Source organism: Poecilia formosa, unplaced genomic scaffold (assembly GCF_000485575.1).
Source record: "Poecilia formosa unplaced genomic scaffold, Poecilia_formosa-5.1.2 Scaffold927, whole genome shotgun sequence".
NCBI classification, from domain to species: domain Eukaryota; kingdom Metazoa; phylum Chordata; class Actinopteri; order Cyprinodontiformes; family Poeciliidae; genus Poecilia; species Poecilia formosa.
Genome location: NW_006800866.1, coordinates 4332 through 27321, shown reverse-complemented (window position 1 = coordinate 27321; position 22990 = coordinate 4332). Strand labels below are relative to the sequence as shown.

General features: G+C 40.3%; 1 protein-coding gene and 2 long non-coding RNA genes across 3 annotated transcripts; all 3 read left to right on the top strand.

Moving 5' to 3' along the window:
* Positions 1-7353: 7353 nt before the first annotated feature.
* On the top strand, positions 7354-8420 carry LOC103132112 (uncharacterized). The gene is made up of 4 exons (XR_475494.2): positions 7354-7599; positions 7719-7761; positions 7830-7953; positions 8324-8420. It is a non-coding gene; the product is annotated as an uncharacterized LOC103132112 (long non-coding RNA).
* Positions 8421-9850: 1430 nt separating this feature from the next.
* LOC103132113 (uncharacterized) lies at positions 9851-11416 on the top strand. The gene is made up of 3 exons (XR_475495.1): positions 9851-9890; positions 10013-10051; positions 10151-11416. It is a non-coding gene; the product is annotated as an uncharacterized LOC103132113 (long non-coding RNA).
* Positions 11417-20480: 9064 nt separating this feature from the next.
* LOC103132114 (uncharacterized) lies at positions 20481-22982 on the top strand. The gene is made up of 3 exons (XM_016667160.1): positions 20481-20686; positions 20776-20814; positions 20921-22982. The coding sequence occupies exon 3, from the start codon at positions 21355-21357 to the stop codon at positions 22609-22611; it is 1257 nt and encodes a 418-aa protein (XP_016522646.1). The 5' UTR covers positions 20481-20686; positions 20776-20814; positions 20921-21354; the 3' UTR covers positions 22612-22982.
* The last annotated feature ends 8 nt before the right edge of the window (positions 22983-22990 follow it).

Sequence of the window (22990 nt, the reverse complement as noted above, 5' to 3'; positions counted from 1 at the left end):
GAAACATTGACAAGATAACATTCACTTGCATGAGGTTGACCAACCACCACCAGAGAATTGCGCAGTGCTCGTCTGGCACTGGATGTTAGCGTAAGGCCAAGAGAATACCTAGAGACTGGTGAACAGTCAAAACATAGACCTTTTTTTTCCCCCTCAAGGTTGCGTGCATGCAGGGCTTGGAACTACGATGAGCATGAAGAAAAAGGAAAAAGGCGAGACTCAGAATGGGGATGAAAAACTGAGGAAATATACAGGCAGGATGAGATTAAGCTTGAAATGGGTGACTTGTCTAATAGCAGGACTGGACACAGCACAGGCAGGGAGACAGCTTATCGGCAATGGTGTTAAAATGACCAGATTGCAACAAGCAGGTATGCTAAATTAATTGATGGTGATAGAAGACATGAGACAGATGGTGGAGGTTTGGCTTATAGTTAAAACACAACAACTTATAGCGAGCGATGATCTGGGATCACTTGCAGAAATTACTCTTGGGAAACGGGTTATGGCAGAAACGAGTTAGAAAATGCTGAGGACTTGAGCTGCTGAAATGGATGATGTAAGCGAGAATTCATGGCTTGTTTAATTGTTAAAGGTCTGGAACGATTGTACCAAGATTTGTCATGGAGGAATTTTTAAGTCAACTTCACGATCTGTGGCCAGCAACTGAACAGCGTGTGATGCCTCAACTGAGGCAAAACTCCTAATTGCTGGATGATTAATATGTACTCGTGCGCAGAGACAATTGGCAATATGACTTGTATTATCACACAGACAAGGACAGCATAGTCTTCGGTTGACAAGTTGGCTGATAATGGAGCTGAAATAAAATGCGGTAGAGACACCCGAGACAATGGGCTGCATGGCTCTCGGAGCTGAGTGCGCATACGACTGCTGTTATATGACTGAGTAATCCCTCTAGGCTGCCCCGACTCCAGATGAGTTTAACATGAGGGCATCAGCTTATGGGGGCAGAAGGTACACTGCAGTAAAACTACTCATATGAGGACATTTCCAAAGCGTTCAATAACGAGGGTCCTACACTCTTTAGAACATATCAGCGGGCTACAGGCCACTGGTCGATGAGCTGAAGGTGCTATATTTGTATAAACTTTCATTATTATTTAACATTGCCTGCCTCCAACGCTTTGCTCGACTCAGTCGGTTAATTGAGGAAACTGTGTGAAGCTCGCGAATTGCTGGTTGCTGCCATAATTCGAACACACGGAGCTGAGACAGCAGCAGCAGGTCTCTTTAGCTGTCAGACGGGAGTAAAACCCGGTGAGAGAATCTTAGAGCTCGTATGGCGTTTAAAAGTGCCTCCCCAAACACGACAAATCGATTCTTCATCATGCAGTTAAAAGCCCTCGAGCATAATGGGCGCAGCCCGAGTGGCCTACGAGTTCGGGAGAGAATAGGCTAATTGAAATGCGGTTCGTAATAATGCGAATGAGACATGTGAATGCTACGTCTTACCCCGTGTTGAGAAAAATGATTATTTTTAGTGTTTAATACAGTTTAATCTTTTTGAACAAATCTTTAAACTTTGAATAGGTTTCTGTTAGTGATTTAAAATTAAACTATGGCTGGGTAAGTATTCAAAAATACCAAGGAAAATGGGGTGATCTGTAGAGCTTCTCCTTGGACCCCTGTGGTTGTAACACATAGGACAGGAGGCCATGGATTAACATATGCAGGAAAGTAGAGGCCAGTATCATTTAAATTACCTTGGGAAACAGGAACTCGCCTAGTTCACAGGAGATCAGAATTCTTCTGTGAACATCTGGGTTGTGTGAACATTTTGAACCACTAACAGTTAATTTACAAGACATTTCTTTTGGTTATTGATGGTATGCTCTGACTGAAAACTGTATTATTTCTGACTGTTAGAATTAAATGAAAATGTTTTGTTTAGTATTAGAAAATTACTCAGGATTTATGCTAAATGGGGTTTTGGAAAATGATTGTGTTAACTTGTATACTTAGGATTGAATATTATGTTTCATAGGTTAGTAAAAGGAATTGTACCTCATTTTGTTCTGTTGATTTTATGTGTTATTTTTGGTTTAAGGCAGGACTCAATCTTTTGGGGTGCTGAGTGCAGAGGAGCAAAACTGGGTTTGTTAACATAAACTTTCCTTAAACTAATTACAGAATTTAAGTCTGTTCCTGAGAATCTATGTAGGGAGAGATTCCGGCTTTCACACATATCTGTGAAATCCTTTTCTCTGTATATCTTTTATCCAGATGGTTTTAAAACCGCAGGAGTTCAGGACGAGGCTCTCCTCTTCGTTTGTTAAACAAAAGAGCAAATGGCCTTTGTTCACAGCAGTAAATTAGGGGAAGTTTTAAGTTTTCTGGGTGTCCAATGTAACTTCCAGTTGGTCAAGCGGAGGTACGCCTTAATTGAATATATTAAAAAGGAAAGACACACCTACATATAAAAGTTCGTGCCCAGGGAGTAATAAGTCAGATAGCTGCTATTATTTTGCCTTTTTTGCACCAGCTCTCTCCAAAGACGCGTCTTTGCCTTTTGTTTTCTATCTTTTTGTCTCAGGTAATGAATGTATGTCTCCGTTGTTCTGCAGTTTTGTTGTTAATTCATAAGTTGTTTCTTATTGGATTAAACTCTGTAATTCTGTGACGTCAACACGCATTGTTGTTCTCCTTGTGGCTACACGTGGCCTGCCGAGAGGACCTGGGATCACAGGAAGAGAGAGAGCCAACTGTTTTCTAAAGTTAACTATTTAAATTATTCTTCCTTAACACCCGACAGCCCGAGACGGGCGTAGAGAGGGAAATCCGGAAAGGTGCTGACCATGGCGGCATGCGGAAGAGAGAAGCTGTTGACGTGGCTGACCCATCGCGTGGCAACGGTGTGAAGACGATGCGAGAGCGGCGGTGGAGAAATGGAGGGATAATGGATGGTGAGCTGGGAGAAAAAAGGTGACGTGGATCGGTTCGGCAAGACCTTGGCAGGCGAAGGAAGACGGCCTTTGCTGCTTCCATCGGACCCTCTTGTTCCTGTCGTCTTTCTTTACTTGGCATATTTTAACAGGCTGTCTCCTCCACGTAGAGCTCCGCAGTTAGCTAGCTGGACTCACTGACTGTGCGGAAGGCAATTGCGTCGTGCGTCATGACAAAAGGTCAAATGTAACGAGGTAACAGGAGGGCTTATTATGTTTTTCGAAGGTGGGTCGAGGAGTAAGAGAAACCCCAGGCAGGTAAGGCTGAGGTCGGGAGAAACATCTCTTGCAACAGAGGAGCGTCTGAGGGGAAAAGAAAAGGCCAACGCAGGATGAGAGGCAGAAGGACGGAGAATCACGAAGCTGTGGAGAAGCTGAGATGTGCTGGCTGAGAAACTGTGGCGAGCAGATGAACGGATTGAACGCAGCTGGGAAGCGTCTGACGGCTTCGGTGTGGATCCTTTTATGCTGAGCTTGATTGATGATTGGACACGCCAGGTGAGGTCCAGCGCTGAGGTTGGAGATGAGCATGACGCCGATGGACGAACGGAGGGGATGGAGTCTTCCAGGTTGAATTTTCGCTATTAGCTCCATAACAAATAGTTGATAATAATACAATTTACCTAACAGGGACTTAGCCACACTTTTGACCTTTAATGTCTCAACTCTCTGCTGACTGAGTTTGAAGTCTGTATCTCAAAAGCTGTAGGAGGAGATAGATCAGATGTGACGTCTATGAGAAACAGGAAATGGCGGCTTTGATCCAAAATGGCCGACTTCCTGTTGGGTTTGGACCATGACTCAAAGAGACTTTTTTTGTAGGTCCTGACAAGATACAGAAATATACTAAGTTTCATAATTCTAGGTTAAAGCATGGCTTGGGGCTGATCATTTAAAATATGCTAGGGGGCGCTGTTGAGACATTAGGCCACGCCCACCAAATATTGCACTGGATTCCTGTCCGGAGTTGGTTAAAGATCCGTTCCAGTGAGTTTGGTGCAGCTGGATTCAAAATTGTGGAATTCAGAGCCAAATGTATGAAAACGGCGTTACAGGTCAATTTGCCACACCGCCACGCCCACCTGCTGCATCCAAGCCAAACGAGGTTGGAAACCATAACACACCAACATGTCTTCTGTCTGTGGACACAGTTTCATGTTGATTACGTTAAAGGGGTCAGATAGCGACCATTCACAGTGAAACATGACACTTCCTGTTCTAAGGGGGCATGGCTTAAGATATGTTAAAATTTGACCATGGCATCTTGTAGAACAAAGATGATAAAACACAGAAGGTTTGGTGCCTCTCTGACTTTTTTATAGGATATATAACAGTTTAATATTTCTTGGTGATTAAGTGAACTTTGACCCCTGCTATTATAGAGGATTTTAAAGGTGCTAAACTCAAGAAATACATAAATAAACGATACACAAACTGCATTCTCTCCGGCTCACAGACAAACAGGAAGATATTTCATGCACATCTGCGGATTCACACATCACATTTTCATCATCTCCTTTTCATCATCTCAAAATCCAAAATGTCTTGTCTCTTACTTCTGACATCAGGTTTTTATACCATTCCAGCCCTACTGTTGTGTATTGGAAAGCTTTTGACCAATGGCGTCACCGAACCTCGCTTGCGTAGCACTTCTGGCTCCGTCTTACACTGGATGTGTGTTGGAAGTTCAGAGAATTAAAGGTTGACCTCGTGGAAATTAAATCTGCTCCATCACAACTATTAGTCAAGTTGTTGGTTCTTTATCTGTCCAAACAAAGATTCTTTCCCAGTCCTGGCCGACTTCTTCGCACGCAAGCAGGGAAAGACGTTTGCCAGAAGTTTCTTGCACAAGAACTTAACCTTTCCCTCTTTGGTGATTGCTTATTCCACATCTCTCCAATCTGAATTCCTTTCTGACTTCTAGGTCAGATTGACCCAGTCCATTTGACACAGTACATTTCTTTTCAGTCAAAACATATCTTAATGTGAATCAACCAACAACATGATTTTTAACTATTAATATAATTATATTCTTCTACACTATCACCCCTTCAACATGCACGAAAACTTACCGTTTTGATAACTTTTAATTGGGCATGCCTGATGAACCAACTGACCAAGTTTGAAGCCAATCCATCAAAATCCCTAGGAGTTCGATCAAATGTGGAGGTTGTAAACGGCCAAAATGGGGTCAAAATCGCACCTTCAATCCAAGATGGCCAACTTCCTGTCATACTAGCACTATGACATTAATTGTAAATTCTGAGTGTCTTGGGGAGCTCTACAAGTGTACCAAATTTCAAGTCTCACTGATAAAGTAAGTGAATAGGAAAGGGTCTTTTGAAATTTTCTAGGGGGCGCTGTTGAGCTGTTTGTTTTGCGATTTTTGCGTAGACCTTAAAATACGTAAATTTTACACAGTCTCTATGGGCCCACCAATTTTGGTGAGTTTTTGAATATGTTAAAGCCCCCAAGAAACCAATTCATTTGTCAGGAGTAAAATAAAAAAATTTGAAAAACAATAGGTCTTTGCAGCACTTTCTCTGCTCGGGCCTAATAATAAACAGCACGATTATAATAGGCCTTCACATTGCTTCTCTGCTCGGGCCTAATTAAGAGAACAGTGCAGATTGCTGAGTCTTGGTGTGTGTATGTTTTTTTTTTCTCTGAATTTTTCTGATATATGTACTGTTGAGTTGTTTTTTCTGTCATTTCTTTATTATTTATATTTATTTACTTTGGGGAGTAAGTTGTTTGATGTGGATCTTATGTTAATGATGGGTATTTTCCTCGAACCTTCATTAAAAGAACCACAGACAACGTATATGAATTTTATGACCAAGCTTTTGCAAAAGGAGAAGTCTCAGCAAACTGCTCCTCCGAGCCGTTCACTGAGCGTTCTGAAGACCTTTGGTTACAGCTTGTCTTTTATTATCAAGCAAAAAGAAGGAGTTTAGGTAAGGAAGACAGCAGAGACAAAATACAACTGCACACAGACAGTTTCTAAAATAGGGAGTATTCCGGTTGATAAGGAGGCACCTGTGGAAACATAATTCAAGGTCTGGGAAACACACAGATAACTGTTTCACATGAAGACAAACAAGCAGATGGGGCCTCCAGGTCAGTTTATACACACATAAGGAAGAGAACACTTTAAACTGAAAATCACAATAATACTGAATGTTGATTAACTATTGATTAACATTAGACTGAATATGAACTAAAGTAATAACAAAATGATAATACCAAAAGATCTCTAACAGTTAATGCAGAGGTTCCCAAACTGTGGGGCGCGCCCCCTAGGGAGGCGCCGTGTCATTGCAGGGGGGGCGCGGGAAGCTGTCTGGATGAAGAAAAAAAAACATGAACACTGTATGCGCTGGGTTTTTACCTTAGAATGGCCTGTTATTCCTATGTCAATTTGATACAGTAGAGGCTTCCACACTTCCCATATTTGTGTCCTCTGTCACTTTTATCAGCAGTTAAAACTGTTTAATCCGTTGTTAACATGTTGTAACCTGTTTTTCCGAGCCGCCTTTAAATGCATCATGAGCGCTACGACGCTGCGCTGGGTTTACAACTGTGAAGGAGACCTGCTGCTGCTGGGCGGAGCTACGTAGGTTTGTGTTAGAATCACGGCAGCAAACCAGCAAAACGCAAAGAACTTTTCACAGTTTTTCCCTCCAAACTAACCGACTGAGTTGAGTAAAGCTGTTGGATGCAGGTAATGTTAGCTAAAGATGACTAGCTAATGTTAGCTAAAAGATGACTAGCTAATATCAATACAGAACCTTAAGCTTAACAAGTAACTTGTAGGCTACCGATGTTGGTGTCTATTTTCAGCTACGTACATTCATTTTGCCCCCAAAAAAGTCAATTTGCCCCCCCCCCCTTGAACCAGAAAGCCATTTCTAATCCATAGATAGGGGGGGGGCAGAAAATGTTTGGAGACCACTGTGGTAATGTATCACTGTCACTTTTTTATGTTATAAAATTCAATAAATATAATGATTAAAAAATCACTTCAGCAGTGTATTTTCTTTTCTTTTATATCATCTTTAAATGTATCCAGTTCATAGGTTAAATTAGAAATAGCATTCTCTACCTTAGAACAGTTTGTTCTCTAACAGAATAATGTCTGTTAATGTGAGAAGAAAAAAAAGCACGGATACGGAAGTTTTGATATTTTTCTCTTCTACCGTTGTGGATAGTGTCTCTGAGTCACTGAGTCTTTGTATGAAGGTGGGCGGGAATCAGTTTTTTTCAGTCTCTGGCTGGGTGTGTGCAGAGAAGGGGGGTTGAGGGGCAGCTGCATGTAGCAAGTTTTACCTGCCTTTATGAGGACTACTGCAGTCAGGTTCACCTCCAAAGGTGGAATTGATCATTTAAATGAGGACCAATTTTTATAATTTTAACGTTAGAAGTTTATTCAGTTGTTGAGCTATTGACGTCCATGACATCAGGTGGTATAAAGCAGTCATCAGAGCTGATTAAATGGAAGGGATTTGTCTGAAGTCACATGATTGATGACGGGAGGAGGAGGATGACTTTATTTAAGGTGGATTCAGAGGGTCCAGGTTCACTTCTCAGCAGAGCAGCATCGTCTGGATTTTCAAATCCCTACAAGGATTCAGTAAGTTCAGCTACTCATTCAGAAACATTATGACAGAATGTAAGAAATTAATTGCTATTGGGAAAATTTTGTTTTCTTTGTTACTTAACTTTAAATATGAAACTTTTGTACTTCAACAGAAGTTTTTAAAAACAAACAGAAGGGATTAGAAGATGCCTGCGCGTAAGTATTTTTTAGGATTACATATATATAGAGAGAGATTTTATATATATACAATCTCTCTGCTCTAGAGCCTGGAAAAGCTACAGAACCAGCAAGAGATGAAATTCCTAAATTTAGTGGGAAACAAGCAGAACCAGCAAGAGATGAAATTCCTAAATCTAGTGGGAAACAAGCAGAACCTGCAAGAAACATGTGAGTATGAGACAGTGAAATAGTGATCAAAATAGATCTGTAATAAGTCCACTAAAATATAGGTTAAAAAGATGGAAGGATAAATGTGTGAAATCCAGTTCTGAACACTAAGGTAAAGTGATGAAGTTGAGTGAAACAGTAGGACATTGTTTAAGGTGAAGACAGAATAATAAAATCACAATTTATTAAATAAACTTGTTAATAAAAATGGTGTTGTCAATTGATAAATTTATTTCTTTTAAATCTACAGTGTTGGTTCAAGGATTGTTAATGTAGAATATCAAAAAATAATTTCATCTTTATTAGAGACAGGACTCTTTAAACAGTAAATATTTAACTATAAGAGCTTTAAAAATGTTTGTGTTTGCAGGAAGTAAACACTGAAGGAGTCGGTGTGTAAATGAAGAAAGACATGAGAGAGGAAAGAGCCAATCAGTCATCGACTCTATTATTGTGATTCTATACAATAATAAGACATAATAAATGTGATTGTTTTTTGTGATTTCAATTAAAAAAAACCTGTATTTGTATGCATTTCAAAACTTAATCTGAGAGTTGTCTGGTGTATTGGGTCTGTAAAAATATCAATAAAAATATTTACACACAAATCTACAATTGTGTATCTTTTTAGTTTTTCACTATATCATTTCAAAATGCATAAGCAAATAGTGAAAAATTATATAACAAAAGATTATGAACAAATGAATCATGTTTCCACAAAATACATGTTAATAAAATCTTGGCAGATCATTGGATGAGCCACTTCTTTCAAATAAAAAGAGGTGGGTAACTGAAAAATAAGAATCTGCCTGATTCTTATGTGGACTTACAATCTTAAAACAAGTTGAGTTTTTCTTTTGCTAATGAATTGTTTGATTAAATTTGGAATATTTTGGCAATTAAAATATCAGTAAAAATCAGGCATGCACATCAATTCCTAAAGAATATTTCCTAGAAGAAATTCACAGGATACGAGTTTTCTCAAACTACAGTGCAATGAACGCTTAAAGTGCATGTTTTCTATTGTATGGCAATTATTATAATGCTAATAAATTAAATTAACTTGTCAGTAATGGCTTCACAAGTTAATGTATCCTTCTTCCAAAATGCACTTTTTTATGTCAAGTAAATTGGTTTTTAGAAGACCTCAAAAATTAAATTTTGTTGAAAAATTAATTTAAAGATTAGTATACCAAAAGGATTTAAAGTTTGCATTGCAAGACGACTAAACAGCACCCCAAGCTCAGCAAGGCCAACATGTTTCACTTAGAGATTTGAAACCTGCTGTGCAAAATAGTGGACAACCAAAATAATCACAAGGAAGTCAGCGTTAAAACTAATTGGAATTTGTTTGTAATTTATCTGTCCAATTTAAATACAAAATGGTATTGCAGTGATTAAAAAATGTTTAATTAGAAATATAATAAAGTGAAACACTTTTATAAATTTATAGCATTTCATGTTTGGGGGCTGCTTACTTAGACTTTAGTTTGTTTGATTTAGAGCTTTGTTAAACATTCCTTGACATTGGGTTTTTCATTTGCCTCTACAAGGTTTACACATTCAAATTTAGCATTACTGGAGTCCAGAAAGGACTATTAGAACCAGTCTTACCTTTAAACTTGTAATTGATGGTTTTGATGAATACCAATTATTATTTAAAATGTTGCAATAATGGTTGTTTAATTTTATTTAAAATGTTCCTAGTTAGTAGAAGTCTCTTAAATGATTGAGTTATTGAGGGTTATGCACATATATAAAGTCCAGACTGTGGTATCAGGTGGTTTAAGTTAGACATTAGAGTTGATTAAATAGGAGGGATTTGTCTAACGTCACGGGGCTGACGGAAAGTGAACAAGGACTTTATTTAAGGAGCGATTCTGATGTTCCCAGTCCACTTCACAACGGAGCAGCATCACTTTGATGAAAAGGAATCAGTAAGTTAAGCTATTCATTCATAAACCTTATGGCAGAATGTAGGATATGAATTGCAATTAGCAAAATCGTATGCTTTGTTTTTAGCTCAACTTCAAAATTGTAAATTTTTCTACTTTAACAGAAGTTTGTTAAAACAGAAGAAATCAGAAGATGTCTTGGCGTGAGTATTTTTCAGTATACAGTTCAACTTTAATTCTCTTTAAGTTTAAAATAGTTACCAAGAAGATTTATTTGTAAGCAGTTTATCTCTCTACTCTAGGAGAAAATGCAGGACGGAGTATGAAACACGCAAAAGCTGCAAAAGCTGCAGCTCAGTGTGGGAATTACGCAAAGGCTGCATATGATGCAGCTTGGAGTGTGCATTACGCAAAGGCTGCAAAAGATCAAATTCACCCTAACAAACATGCTAATCCTGCAAGAGCTGTAGCTCGGAAAGAGCACTTGGCAAAAGCCGCAAGAGATGCCAAAAAGTGTGAGACACGTGCAAAAGCTGCAGCTCAGCATGGGTGTCCTGCAGTAGGTGCAAACGATCCAACCCAGTGTGTGTATTTTGCAAAAGCTGCAAGTAGTGGAGTTAAGCGTGCACTTAACGCAAAACCTGCGAGAAGTTAAATTCAACAATAGAAATAGGGATGCACGGTATTGGATTTTTGGTTGATATCCGATATGCTAAAATTTATTTGGCCAACAACTGATACCAATAAGGGTATTTTTTTCCTACACCTACTTTCTGAAACTAAATGGCTTTCTCTACAGTGAAATTAAGATAATGCATTAACTTTGTCATTTTAGCCTGCTACCAAATTCAAATACTAAAAAGGCTGTAAAACTTTCAACTTGCATTATGTTTAATGTCAAATTTATTCATGACATCTGTTCTAAGAAAACACTCAGTGCAAATTTGATGTGCTATGCTGCATTATCACTAGTTTGACATACAAAAACATCTTTTACATCTGTTAATTATTTTGATAGAATAGGCGATGTCCAATATTAAATTTTACAGCCAATATCGGCTGATACCAATGTCATGCTGATACTATTGTACATCCCTAATAAGAAATATGCCAAAGCTGCAAAAGATGTAGATCTGTGTTACATATGCAAAAGCTGGATATATGATGTGATGTCCTTTTACTGTCTTCTGCTTCAAGGAGAAACTCTACCCGTACTTCAGTCCTTTTCTAAATCAAGGTGGTGCAAACTCTGCTCCTCTGACCAACTGTCCTGTTAATCATTGTTCATCTGATGAATCTCCATGAAGTACAAGTCTGAGACTCTGCAGGTGACATCCTGCTGCAGTAGAGATGAGCTTGGAAATGTTCTCAGCAGGAAGTCAACAGTTCAGTTCACAGCTGGATTATTTGCTGATGTTACTTCTGATTCACTGTTTCTATCCATACTTTATTTCTCAACACTCTGGATTTTCCTTTTAATTAGACATATTATAATGTAAAAGAGCAATTACTGTATAGTGAACCACTATATTCTTTTTATTGGGTAATCAATGCTATGTTAAAATCACCTATCCAATATTTTTTTTCTTAATGTTTGTCTGCAGCAATTTATCTTTTAATGTAGGACAAGGTAGAGGGACTTGCACCTGATATTGTTTGTAGCAACTGTCAGTCAACAATAAAATACACTGCTGTACTCTTCCCATATGTATTGATTTGTATTTGATCTCTTTTTGTTTGTTTTATTCTTTTTTGTTTTGTTTTTTTATTTAACTTTGATACTTTCTCTTTTAGTTTTTATACTTGCTGTGACATCAGTTGGGATTTGGGGCACAAATAAATCTGAATCTAATACAGTCATTCTTGTATACATAACAACTGCAAAAATCATTAACATTTTTATATATATTTCTATTGTAATCATGATGATTTGTGATTTTTATCGATTTGTACATTTTGATTATGAAATAAAATCTACAGCAAAGGAAAAACAAGTTGTTTTGTGTTAATTTCTATACCGGCCTGTCTGAAATCAAACTGTCAATGTGTGGTCATGTGGTTTGATGTTTAATGTCACACAGGCCATCAATGGTTCATCAGACTCTCCAATCCAAGCTCCTTTTCTGCAGAGGTGGCGACTTGAGTCACATGACTTGGACTTGAGTCAGACTCGAGTCATTAAAATCAAAACTTGGGACTTGACTTGAAGCTCTTTACTTGAAAAGACTTGATATTTTACTCAAGTCAAAAGTTTAAAACACGTTATAATAAAGTGGCCCCATTAATTAATTTCACTTGTTCTGTATTGAGAAGCACAGACCGTCTCCATACGTATCTGTGCGTAGCTGCAGCATTAACCGGATTTAAAAATAACGTGGAGAAAAAATTAGACAAAAAACGCTCAAAGGAGAAATGCTCCTGTGAGTAATTTCTTTTGGGTACATCAGTCATGAAATATTCAACTAAAAACGGAGTGATACGGAGACTTCCGGCCAGAACATCGTTAAGATGGCTGCTTGGTAGAGAGTCTCCCCAGACAACTGGATAAATTATTGAATTACTCCCATCCAACTGAGTAATGTTGCCTTACGAAAGCCAATTAGAGGGGCTAAGATGACAACGAAGCCCCAACGACAATATAATTAGAAGAGGGAAGACAAAAAATTTCATGAACAGGTAGAGCTAACATCCTATTAGCCTGAAGCTAATAGAACGGAATGGAATGGCTAGCCTCGAAATCTTATTAGAAGAACTGAGAGGCTTCCGCCAGGAAACTAAGGAACAACTCTCGACTATAAAAGAGGAAATACAAAAAGCGAACGCAAGGATAAGTGAAGTAGAGAAGCGGTTGGAGAAGACGGAGGAACGAACCCAAAACACAGAGGAAGTGTTAACAGAGCTGCTAAAGCTACACGTGAGTCTGGAAGATAAGATGGTGGACCTAGAGAGCCGATCCAGGAGGGAGAATATCAGGATCTACGGTGTTCCAGAGGGGGCTGAAAAGGACTGTGAATCCATGGTTGCATTTGTGGAAGCTCTACTTAAAGAGGGGCTCGGTCTGGAAGACATCCAGCCGGACATGCAGATTGAACGAGCACATCGCGCGCTCGGTCCGCAGCCACCGGAGGGAGTGGCGCCACGGCCGATCGTGGTGAAATTTCTGAGCTTCAAATATAAAGAGCTGTTGCTTCGCAAGGCCTGGCAGCGAAAAGGATTTATTTGGCATGAAAAACGAATAAATCTGGATCATGATTATCCACCAGCCGTCCTCAGAAAGCGCAGAGAGTACACAGAGGTTCAGAGGGTCCTGAAAGGGAATGGGGTCCCGTTTCAGACTCTCTTCCCTGGCAGGTTGCGTGTGAAACATAAAGAGGGGACCAGGACCTACGACACCATAGAGGAGACCACCGAGGATCTGGCTAAAAAGGGCTACAAAGTTAAAGTCATCAGATCTCCAGCTTCTCTGAAGGAGCAGATTGAGCGGTTGTCCTGGAGCCGGAAGGAGGGGAGGAGGCAGAAGGGCTCCTCCAGCTCTGCAAGAGGAGAAAACTACAAAGAGGCTCCAGGCTTTCAGAAGAACATCTCCACCTGTGACCTGAGAACTGGGGGTCCCTCTTTTTCCCTCCTGGTTTCTTCCTCTTTGAGATAAGTGTGCAGAGGGCTGTTTTAAGGAGGATGGGATTTTAAAAAGGTTTGTTTGGGCTCCACTCTTATTTGGGCTGCTGCCACCTGTAAAGGCCCTCCTTAACGTTATGGGAGGTTTTCCCCTTCTGGGCTGTTTCCAAGAAGCTCAACAGGGTTGAGACATCAGACCCCTGGAACATGTTCTGTTTTTTCATGGTTCTTATGTTTGTTTCTGGTTCATCTGTTCATATTTTGTTTATGTCAGTTCTAGTGAGTGGTGAGGAATGTCGTGAAAACTGGCATAAGGGTGTGAGATCTTTCCAGGTACACGCAGAAAACTGAGTAAAAGCCTGAGAAATAACAGTAATCTTGCATATTGATTTAATGATGATTAAAGAAGAGAAATACAAAATACATATATATGTAACAGTTGGAATGATTGAAATATATTTTCTGTATTTTTGATTTGTAATGTCTGTAATGTATAATTGAAACATATGTTCTGTATTCATGACTTGTAGTAACAGTAACAACTTGATTGTTGTATGTTGATTATTGATGATTAGAAATGGTAACAGCTTGAGTTACAGAATAGATAAGTGATGGAGAAGCATACTGAGAGTATAAGTTGATAAAATAAGTTGATTATGTTTTGTGATAAATTACAAAAATGAAATGACTAAAGATTTGAGTTCGTGAGAAAGGAGGTAGACTATGTCGCAATCAGTACACTGGACTGGGCGGAGGTGCTAGAACAACTCCAAAAAAAGCAGTAAGTTATGAGACATGGCCTCAACTGCCAGATGGCCAGCAGAAAAAGGGAAGTACCGAAGAGAGTTGCTGCAATGAGTCAGGGTGGGAAAGGGTTCGGGGAAAGTTGGGACTTTCCACACACACTCAAGGAGCTCTCCCATACACAACTGTGGGCTGAAAGGGTTTAAAAACCAGCAGACAGGAGAGGAAACCGTTCTTAGTCCGCGGCGCTGAAGGACAGACAACGAGAGGACGCAGACGGATGATCAGCAGAGGACCGCACCCTGGGACCGAGGGAAAGTTGAGACTTCACGCTGCAAAGAAAGGACAAGATCCATCTGCCCCCAGCCCTGGTTCCTGATTCGACCAACCCTTCTGCCTCAACCCAAAGATCCCTATTCTACTGCAGCAGACTTGGAGAAAAGACAAAGGTCACTGAGTGATGAAGATTCTGTGTATTTGAAGGACAACGGACAGTTCTGCTTTGCTTCTATTCTGAAAGGGGACTTTGCCACATTAGGACAAAGACTCTGACCAAGGACATCTGAAGATTTCAACTACCAAGATCAATTGCCATCAGGTGTGAGTTGAACTGCCCCCCAAAAGCCTCGCTTAGTGATACTAGTGACACAGGTTAGGGATAGAAATGAGAATAGATTATGATTGATTTTAATTTTAATTTATTGTTATTACAAGTTTGTAATCTCTGAAAGTAAATCTGCTTGTCCTTTACCCCTGCTAAAGCTTGCTTAATAAATTACATACTAAAAATACCAATGGAACTTGTGGACATTGAGATTAATCGAGTCATTTGATCATTGTATTTTTCACCTGATTATAGTAAAATTAACATACATGATTCCAGAGATGTGGTGGCTTCATACTTTCCTTTGGTGAGTGTTAAAATAAAGACCCTGGGACTTAAATCTAAGTCACCAAATCTAATCTAGCCGGTAACAAGTGCCGTTATTTTTAGGAGAAGAGCTACCGTTAACAGGAGTGGTTGTTGAAGCTATGCAGCAGTGAGGGCTACTCTGCTGACTGTTTCTCAACTGAAAAGGGCCATAACTTCTGGATTTTAGGTAGTTAGAGCTAGACAAGTCTTTTCTGCCACAAGTTTAAATAGAATATCTCCTATAAAACTATTCTAGGGTAAGACCCGGGTTTCAGGGATTTTCCGGACCTGTTAGACAGAGAACTGGTCAGTAGTCAGTCGATGGTGAGATTAGGGCGTGGCTGGCTATTACAGAATAACGAACAGGGAGTTTCAGGGTCATCAGTGACTTGGGGAAGACACCTACACAAATGGGGAAGACACAGTTATAGGTGGCTTCTTTCAATATAAATGGCATAAATAATCTGGTCAAGAGATGGAGATTATTATCTAAACTCAGGAAGGATAAAGTTCAAATAGCAATGCTGCAGGAAACCCACCTAGATAATTCTGAACATGCCAAACTGAACAAGATGGGGTTTAAATCTGTTTATTTTTCTTCCCACAGCTCCGGGAAACGAAGAGGGGTTGCAATTTTAATATCGAGCTCCTTGTGCTACGAACATGTTGCAGAACATAAAGACAGGGAGGGTCGTTATATTTTAATTACAGGGATAATAGATGGCATCTTGATAAGTCTTGTTAATGTCTATGCCCCACCCGGTAGCAACTGGTCGTTTTACAAGAAAATTATTGAATTATCAGCAACAAAAAGTCAGGGTGTAATGATCTGTGTGGGGGACTTTAATATTAGGTTAAACTCAAATCTGGACTCATCGAATGGAAAAACAAACTCTAAACATATCAGTAAAAGAATGAAAAATATGATGGATGAAGTGGGATTAGTGGATGTATGGAGGGATAAGAACCCAACCAGTCGTGACTACACACATTATTCCTCTTATAATGAATACTCAAGAATAAACTATTTCTTCATGTTTAAAAAAGATGTGCACAGATTGAAAAGTTGAGAGATAGGATCCAGCCCAATCTATATCTCCCTTCAACTGGCTGAAAAAAGCAGATCCACCCTCTGGAGGATGAATACAAACTTATTAAACAGTACAATCTTTAAGGAGAATATAAAAACTGAAATCATACAATATTTGGAAGAGAATGATAATAATGAGGTGGGTTGGGCAGTACTCTGGGATGCTCTAAAGGCCGTAGTCAGGGGAAGAATAATAGCCTTTTCCTCAAACGAAAAGAAAATTAGACAACAAAAACAAACTCAATTGGAAGTTGAACTGAAAAAAACTTCAGAAAGAGCACTCCAAAACCTTCAAGAGGGCTACAAGAACTAAAATTGAGTTGGTGAAAAAAGAACTGAATGATTTAAACATACAAGAAAACTCCTCTTTACTAGACAGAAATATTATGAAGCAGGGGGGAAATCTCTGAAGCTCCTAGCATTTAAACTAGCGGATAGAACTATTCACAAAATAAAGAACATCTATATACAAATAGGGTTGAAACAAACCTAGAAATGCTTTAGAGATTTTTTCCAAACTCTATACTCCCAACCCAATCTGAACAATGAACAGCAAATGGACACATTCCTTTCCCAACTCTCTCAGCCAAATATTACAGACAAGCAAAACGAACAATTAATATCAGAGATAACTGAAGCAGAAAGAAAGTTAGAAAGTTGAAAGGAGGGAAATCTCCAGGAACGGATGGGTTTACCTCCGAGTAAACCCATCTCGGAGGTTTGGTGGGGGTGTTGGTGGTGAGGAGAGACACTGAGACCCAGGTTATGGTGATGATGAAGATTTAATGATAATAAAGCACACACACAGTCCAAGGCAGGCAGCACGGCAGGAACAAGCACGCAGCTAGATACCGGTAGCAACTGTCAAAACGGACTAGACGGAACAAACACAAACCAGGACTTAACAGTTCTACTGGCGAGTGAACGGAAACAAACACAAACCAGGACTTAACAGTTCTACTGGCGAGTGAACGGAAACAAACACAAGCCAGGACTTAACAGTTCTACTGGCGAGTGAGAACAACACTGAGACGTTAGACAAACGACGACAAGGACCCGACGAGGAACACAGACAACAGGAGGGTTTAAATACACACGGGGTAATCAGGGGAATGAGACACACCAGGGAGCAATCAACGGGGAGGACAGGACAGAGACTCACAGGAACACAGGACTGAACACAGAAAACTCAAAAACAAACATACAGAAACATGGAACATGACAGGTACAGAGAAATGCAGGATTAGTTAGTCCCTGTTTTAGTAAGAGTTTTCAACAATGTACTGGAAAAGAAAATCATCCCTCCCTCATGGAGAGACGCAATTATTTCACTAATCCCTAAGGAGGGAAAGGATAAACTGGAATGCGTAAACTACCGCCCAATAAGTGTGCTAAATATTGATTACAAATTATTTACTGCCATAATCGCTCAGAGATTGGAAACCATCCTGCCAGTGATTATCTATAAAGACCAAACAGGCTTCATCAGGCAGAGACAGACTCAGGATAACATCAGGAAAACCCTACATATTTTAAATCATGTAGCTCAACAAAAAATAGAGACTGTGGTACTGAGCCTGGATGCAGAGAAAGCTTTTTATTCAGTCAGATGGTCTTTTCTCTACAAAGTTATGTCCCGGTTTGGGTTCCACCAGACCATAATAGATGTAATTGCAGCTTTATACAATAGACCATCTGCTAGGATAAAAATTAACGGAGACCTGTCTGATCCCTTTACTTTGGAAAGGGGTACGAGGCAGGGATGCTGTGTTTCCCCACTCCTCTTTCCCCTCTTCATAGAGCCTCTAGGTCAGTGGATAAGACAGAGGACGGACACAGCTGGAGTTCTCATGGCATCCGGGGAACAAAAGCTGTCACTGTTCGCAGATGATTTACTGTTGACCATAACAAATCCAGCTAAAAGCCTACCTGTAGTTATGGGAGTGATTGAGGAATATGGTTCGCTTTTGGGCTACAAGATAAACATTACCAAGAATCAGGTTTTAACATTTAACTATAATCCACAAAACAATATTAGGAGCCTCTTCAATTGGAACTGGGAAGCAGAATCCATAAAATATTTAGGGGTCAGTGACCCCTAAATATTTTATGGATTCTGCTTGGTTACTTCTTGCTTGTTGCTCCTTGGTCAGTGTTCATGGTTGAGTGTTATTTACCGTCAGGGCATTGCCTCAATTGCTATGTTTAATGGTGCAGACAGTGGTGGTTTCTTATATGAGCAATATGGGCAAATGCCCAGGGCGTTATGTTTTTAGGGATGGCACGAGACCATCACAGAGACTATAGGTACTCCCTTCCATCAAATCAAATTTTGACAGGTAGTGTTCAACGTGGGTGGTCCGGAAATGGGGGAGGGGCAAGGTGGGTGGTCCGGAAATGGGGGAGGGGCAAGGTGGGTGGTCCGGAAGTGGGGGAGGGGCAAGGTGGGTGGTCCAGAAAATGGGATCCAGATGTTTGAGGTTCTAATTCGTAACAGATGGTAGGCTTCAACGTCAGTGAATTTTTGCAATGCTTGTGCTAACTGCGGACTATGTTTCAAGATGTGCAAGATAAAATATGTGACCGGCGATCTGTTCTCCGCTCCAAACCAGGAATCATTAGCACACTGCGTTAGTGAAGATTTACGAATGGGGAAGGGAATCGCAGTTTTATTCAAAAAGAATTTCGGTCAAGTCGTCGCTTTAAAGGAGCAGAGTGAGTTTTTTTATTTGTTTTCTTTTGTTTTGTTTGTCCGTTTGTTTCTTTGTTTTTAAAAAAACTTGTCCTAATAGAAAAGCTGACGGGATAATGTGCAGTCCTAACACATGATCGGCGTTTCATATACTACTTGGTAAATATGACGCAGGCAATTATACTGCACAGGACCAAATTTGGTTCATTATGCAATCTGGTAAGTGTATCTTTCCTATCATGCGTGTCAGATTACAAAGAAAAAAGCCAGCCAGAAACCCACATATGTCAACCTTCGTCAGAGTCTAGAGGCCATGAAATCTCACTGCTTAGAAAATAACGTGAAAAGAATATCACTACCTAGGTTTGTAGGAAGTACTACCGATAAAATACACTTAATTCTTCTTTATTTGATAATTAAACACAATATTTTACCTCCTTCAGAATTGGATGCGGCTTGGATCAGTTGGAGTGGTCAAAAGTCTCACAGATTCTACAAGATGTGTTTAAACAGACAGATATAGCTCTCACGGTCTACAGCTTGCTGCACAATGGAAAAGAATGCCGTCCCGCTGTTTTTCCACTAATCAGTTCCAGACACCTTAGCTTCTTTACCATTAGATAATTCACCCATCACCCCATTTTGAACAAAGACTGTATTCATCCCAACACTGCAGCTCTTCATCAGTTCCAGATGTGTAGATAATTCTCCCGCCACTGAGGAAGGAGGGTCCTCTTTACCCTTTTTTCATGCAAGAAGGTTGGACAAGACTCTGTTCATTCCAGACTTGCTGCTGCTGCTGGCCTGTGCTTGCGATTTTGGGTGTTCTTTTTTTTAAAAAAAGAGAGGAAAACTACACATCATGGCGGTTCTATCAGAATCTCAGTACGAGTTATTAGGCGGTGAGTTACAGCTTGCTCTCTCTCTCTCTCTTTGTCTCCAACCCTCAAGCTGACGCAGCATTTTTTTCTTCAGACCTTGTGTCCGCATCTCAAGACGCGGAGAGAGCGGAGAGAGCAGCCGTGCCCCAATTACACTACGGTCAGTATTTTAATGTTCACAGCTGTACCGGTCGTTGTGGGTTAACAAAAATTAATTACAACATTTTATCAGATTTACAGGGGGATCGAGTCGTTACTCACGCTGTGACGACACGCCCGCACAATAGGCTTTCTCTTACAAAGCCTCGTACTTTGTGGAGCGAACAGCCAAACACCTCGGCGTGCGTCAAACCAGAGCAAAACAACGCCCGCGGTAAGTTAAAAGAAATGCAGCTTCGTGTAAGGAGGGGGAAAAAATAATTTCTAACCTATTAATTTTTATCGTTTAAGGTGTATTTGAACCCGAATCTGTAATCAACCTAATCGATTCAGAGGAGCAGGGCGACGACGGCGGCGACGACGGCGGCGACGACGGCGGCGAAGGAGAGAAAGGCCTTCTTTACCCGTCTCAACGTTATACCGATTCATCGTGGGAGGATAGAGTGCAGGAAGATTTTTCCGGTTCGACGGCACCCCAGCAAGGAGGGGTTTCTGCCGGAATAAAGCCCCGCGGCAGAACCGCCACCAGTCTACAAACCGCCAGGTCAAGAGATCAGTCGTGGGGCGCGTTGAATGCGCCGGTGAGGGTGCTGCGTCGACCTCCGGCGCCTGTTGTGAAAAAGGAGCGAAACAGCAAGCCGGTGACCGGAGCTGTACGGAGAGTGCCGCGGAGACCTGATAATTCTGCACAAGACGAAAAAACCGTCAATCCTGTCCAACCGCCAAGGCGTGGTGGAATTAAAGGTCAGTTTTTGTTTCATTTTTCTCGTGTTTATTTAGACCGAACCCTATTATGTTATTTTAAAGAAAGTTTCTGTTTTTTATTTTTACAGTGCAGAACAAGTCTTTCATTGTTAACGAATTAATTTCAGGTATTTTAAAAATTTATTATGTTTTACGCATCGCCGTCTTTAAAACGTTAGTAATTTATTTCTCTGATGCTTTTGTTTTTTGTTTGTTTGTTTGTTTTTTTTGTAGAGGCTCTGACGATTGTGCACGCTGTACCTGGTTCTGCTTCTGATCGCATGTTGAGCAGGAAGAAACGGATCAGGCGCCACCGTCTCATGCAGCGAGCCAACAAAGCGGCTCTGTCAGCGTTGTTGGATGTATGTCAAATCCTCTTACGTGTACCTTAAAATAAATCTGCAATTTTGAAGACGGAAATTAATGTCCAATTCTCAGGGATCTGTCTGCTGTATTCGACAGAAATGTCTTTTAATTGATTTTTTAGAATTGTTTAGTAGCATTTTTTATTACTCATTATTTAGTGCCATTTTTAGTTGCAATTCTCAGGGATCTGTCTGCTGTATTCGACAGAAATGTCTTTTAATTGATTTTTTAGAATTGTTTAGTAGCATTTTTTATTACTTTCATTATTTAGTAGCATTTTTACTCTCTTTTCTGCATAAATTATGGATGAACAACCAGATAGAGGTGATTTGAGTCAATTAAGGGGGCAACTTGACGGTTTAATAACACGGCTAAATAGTTCCCTGCAAAATACCGCGCCGGTGCATTCCATCAGTCAGGATCAAAATTCTAACGCAAATGAATACGCCTCACTTCTACAGAATTCAATACTCGTTTTGACCCTACTCTCATCTGCTTTGGAAGTTTTACAAAATTCTTCCAATTCAGGGAATCCTCCTGCTGCTGCTGCTGCAATTCCCCCCCCTCCTCCTCCTCCTCCTCCTCCTTCGCCCCCACCTCTCCCTCATCATGATGCTACCACTAAAACGTCTCTCCCTGCAGCTTCTATCAAAACTCCGCCGTTGCTTGAACGGGAGCGTTTTAATAACGTAGAACTTCGACGCCCTTTTAGAATTCCTCCCGCTTGTGAAGATTCCGTGCCAGATCTCGCTTCATATTATGTAGAAATTGTGAATCATCTCATTGAACTAGCAGATAACGCAGGTTTGTTAGCAAGACGAAATTATGTTTTTCAGCTAGAACTGGTTGGAGATAATTTTAGCCGGCATTTAAATATTCGCGTCACCGATGATGATGACGGCATACAAACAGCTTTTATGGATTTTGCGGATGAATTGGCTCAATCGAATGCGGAGCTCCCAGCGGACGGTGACCTTGAATTTGTTCTACAAATAGTAAGAGATCCTTCTGGCGGGGTGAAAAGGAAGGCTACTAAAACTTTAGCGTGCGAACTCATCAATAAAAAAAGACGTCACCTGTACATACCACAGAATTCTGACAATAAACTTTGTTTCGCTATCAGTCTAGTTCATGTCTACAATAACAGTTTTACAGATTTACAGGCTTTACAGCAAGCTAAACAATGGCAATATGAGGCAGGACTCACAGACCAAACACCCGTCACGTTCACTGACGTGACCAAATTTGAAAACCTACTACAAAGAAAAATCGTAGTGTTTTATAAGAACTCCAAAAATCCCGTTCTCTCTAAATTTGAGACCGATTTCCGAGATCGTGCAAACGCATGCCTTCTTCTGTTACACGACCAGCATTACTTTGGCATAAAAAACCCAAAGGGTTTTTTTGGGTCGAAACATTTTTGTCAGCACTGTTTTTCAGGCTACGACAACCCTAGCACACATTCATGCGGAGGATATTGTCAAATATGTTGCAAAGCCCCGTGCATAGGTCGGGAGTACGACCCTGTATATTGCGGGGATTGTAAACGATCCTGCTGAAATTCTTTATGTTACTACAAACACAAGGAACCCAATTTCAAGCCTCGTGCCGAAATCTTTGCGAGCGAATGTGACATGACCAAGATGTGCGAGCTCTGTAAAAGAATTTATCATGTCCCCATAACTAAGCATGATAAAGGACACGTCTGCGGTACAAAATGCACCATTTGTGGTGAAAAAATAGCCCCTGGCTCTCCGATAGCAGTCAGCGACCATCTCTGCTATATTCAACCTCTCGCTAAAACCGATCAATTGGACGACAAGATAGTGTTCTATGATTTTGAATCATATTTTGACCAGAACGGCGTGCACGTGCCGTTTCTAGTATGCGCCAAAACTTTAAAAGGCGAAGCCTGGTTTTCATACGGTCTTGATTGCG

What these genes read in the sequence shown, in the direction of transcription:
- LOC103132114 (XM_016667160.1), top strand. Translation starts at nt 21,355, where the DNA reads ATGGATGAACAACCAGATAGAGGTGATTTGAGTCAATTAAGGGGGCAA.